Source organism: Rhinopithecus bieti, unplaced genomic scaffold, assembly GCF_001698545.2.
Source record: "Rhinopithecus bieti isolate Rb0 unplaced genomic scaffold, ASM169854v2 scaffold_28880, whole genome shotgun sequence".
NCBI lineage: Eukaryota > Metazoa > Chordata > Mammalia > Primates > Cercopithecidae > Rhinopithecus > Rhinopithecus bieti.
In genome coordinates, this window is record NW_016853643.1 from 1 (window position 1) to 2,047 (window position 2,047).

The 2,047-nt window shown below is 39.8% G+C and overlaps 1 protein-coding gene across 1 annotated transcript; it reads left to right on the forward strand.

The window, feature by feature from the left end:
- Positions 1-226: 226 nt before the first annotated feature.
- On the forward strand, positions 227-2,047 carry IL1RAPL1 (interleukin 1 receptor accessory protein like 1; the record flags this gene model as incomplete). The annotated part of the gene is made up of 2 exons (XM_017866292.1): positions 227-397; positions 802-2,047. Coding segments are annotated over 2 exons (890 nt in total), but the record flags the coding sequence as incomplete, so codon positions are not given.

Consider the following 2,047-nt stretch of genomic DNA (forward strand, 5'->3'; position numbering starts at 1 on the left):
GCAACAACGTCATCAACAAATCAAAATATAACCCTTTGTACCTCCAAACTAGTTTTAGAATATTTGGCATCATTGAACTCAATGAAAATTAATGAAGGCTTCCTTTTTTGGTCTTTCAGAAATGGGACGTTTGGAGATGTTTATGAAAAAAGCGTGCATGTTTTCATGTCCTATTGTTATCTTTGTAGAGTAGTGACTTTGACTTTTCTTTGGAATTTTTTAACAGACAATAAAGATTATGATGCATACTTATCATACACCAAAGTGGATCCTGACCAGTGGAATCAAGAGACTGGGGAAGAAGAACGTTTTGCCCTTGAAATCCTACCTGATATGCTTGAAAAGCATTATGGATACAAGTTGTTTATACCAGATAGAGATTTAATCCCAACTGGAAGTAAGTTAATGTTTTCATTTGAGAGTGTGCATATTCATGTGAGTGTCTGTGTAGTCATCACTTTTTCATGGAATTTTAATGTTTGGTTCTTTACTTCAAAATTTGTATCTGTTAGTTTCCCTAGAAAGAAATGTCTTTGTGTGTTCACATGAAATTTAATTTTTGCTAGCTCAGAGAATATACTCCATTACTGTATAAAGCATCTCATTTTGTGAGCCTTGACATTGAAAGAAACCAAATGAGAGATTTGTACCAGGAAAAAATATTGCTGACATTAGGAGAAGCAAGTCCCAAACTCTATTCAGTGAACTATTTTCATTTAATTTCTGAAAGAGAATCTACTAGGACTTTCTGGACCAAATTTTCCATTCACTCACTCTGATGTACTCTTTTATCTTTTGTAGCCTACATTGAAGATGTGGCAAGATGTGTAGATCAAAGCAAGCGGCTGATTATTGTCATGACCCCAAATTACGTAGTTAGAAGGGGCTGGAGCATCTTTGAGCTGGAAACCAGACTTCGAAATATGCTTGTGACTGGAGAAATTAAAGTGATTCTAATTGAATGCAGTGAACTGAGAGGCATTATGAACTACCAGGAGGTGGAGGCCCTCAAGCACACCATCAAGCTTCTGACGGTCATTAAATGGCATGGACCAAAATGCAACAAGTTGAACTCTAAGTTCTGGAAACGTTTACAGTACGAAATGCCTTTTAAGAGGATAGAACCCATTACACATGAGCAGGCTTTAGATGTCAGTGAGCAAGGGCCTTTTGGGGAGCTGCAGACTGTCTCGGCCATTTCCATGGCCGCGGCCACCTCCACCGCTCTCGCCACTGCCCATCCAGATCTCCGTTCTACCTTTCACAACACGTACCATTCACAAATGCGTCAGAAACACTACTACCGAAGCTATGAGTATGACGTACCTCCTACCGGCACCCTGCCTCTTACCTCCATAGGCAATCAGCATACCTACTGTAACATCCCTATGACACTCATCAACGGGCAGCGGCCACAGACAAAATCGAGCAGGGAGCAGAATCCAGATGAGGCCCACACAAACAGTGCCATCCTGCCGCTGTTGCCAAGGGAGACCAGTATATCCAGTGTGATTTGGTGACAGAAAAGCAAGGGACATCCCGTCCCTGGGAGCTTGAGTGGAATCTGCAGTCCAGTGCCTGGAACTAAATCCTCGACTGCTGCTGTTAAAAAAACATGCATTACAATCTCTAGAACACGAGGAAAAACAGGGTCTTGTACATATGTTTTTTGGAATTTCTTTGTAGCATCAGTGTCCTCCTGTTTTACCATGTCTTTTACCATTACATTTTTTGACTTTGTTTTATATGTCGTTGGAATTTGTAAATTTACATTTTTTTTAAAGAAGAGACTGATGTGTAGATAGAAAACCCTTTTTTTGCTTCATTAGTTTAGTTTTAGAATGGGTTTTTATTTTATTTCCTTTTTTAAAGTTTTACTTTGCTTTTAACATTTCCTTGGGGTGCTTGGACAAATCTATCCAATGGGACAAGGAGCACCGGATTCTTTCTCGGGTTCTGCCTAGGATCAGCTGGGCCACATCGGCCTTCAGAGAACAATGCAACAAATGCCAGCATTGCCATTTGGAGAAAAAAAAAAAAAAAAAAA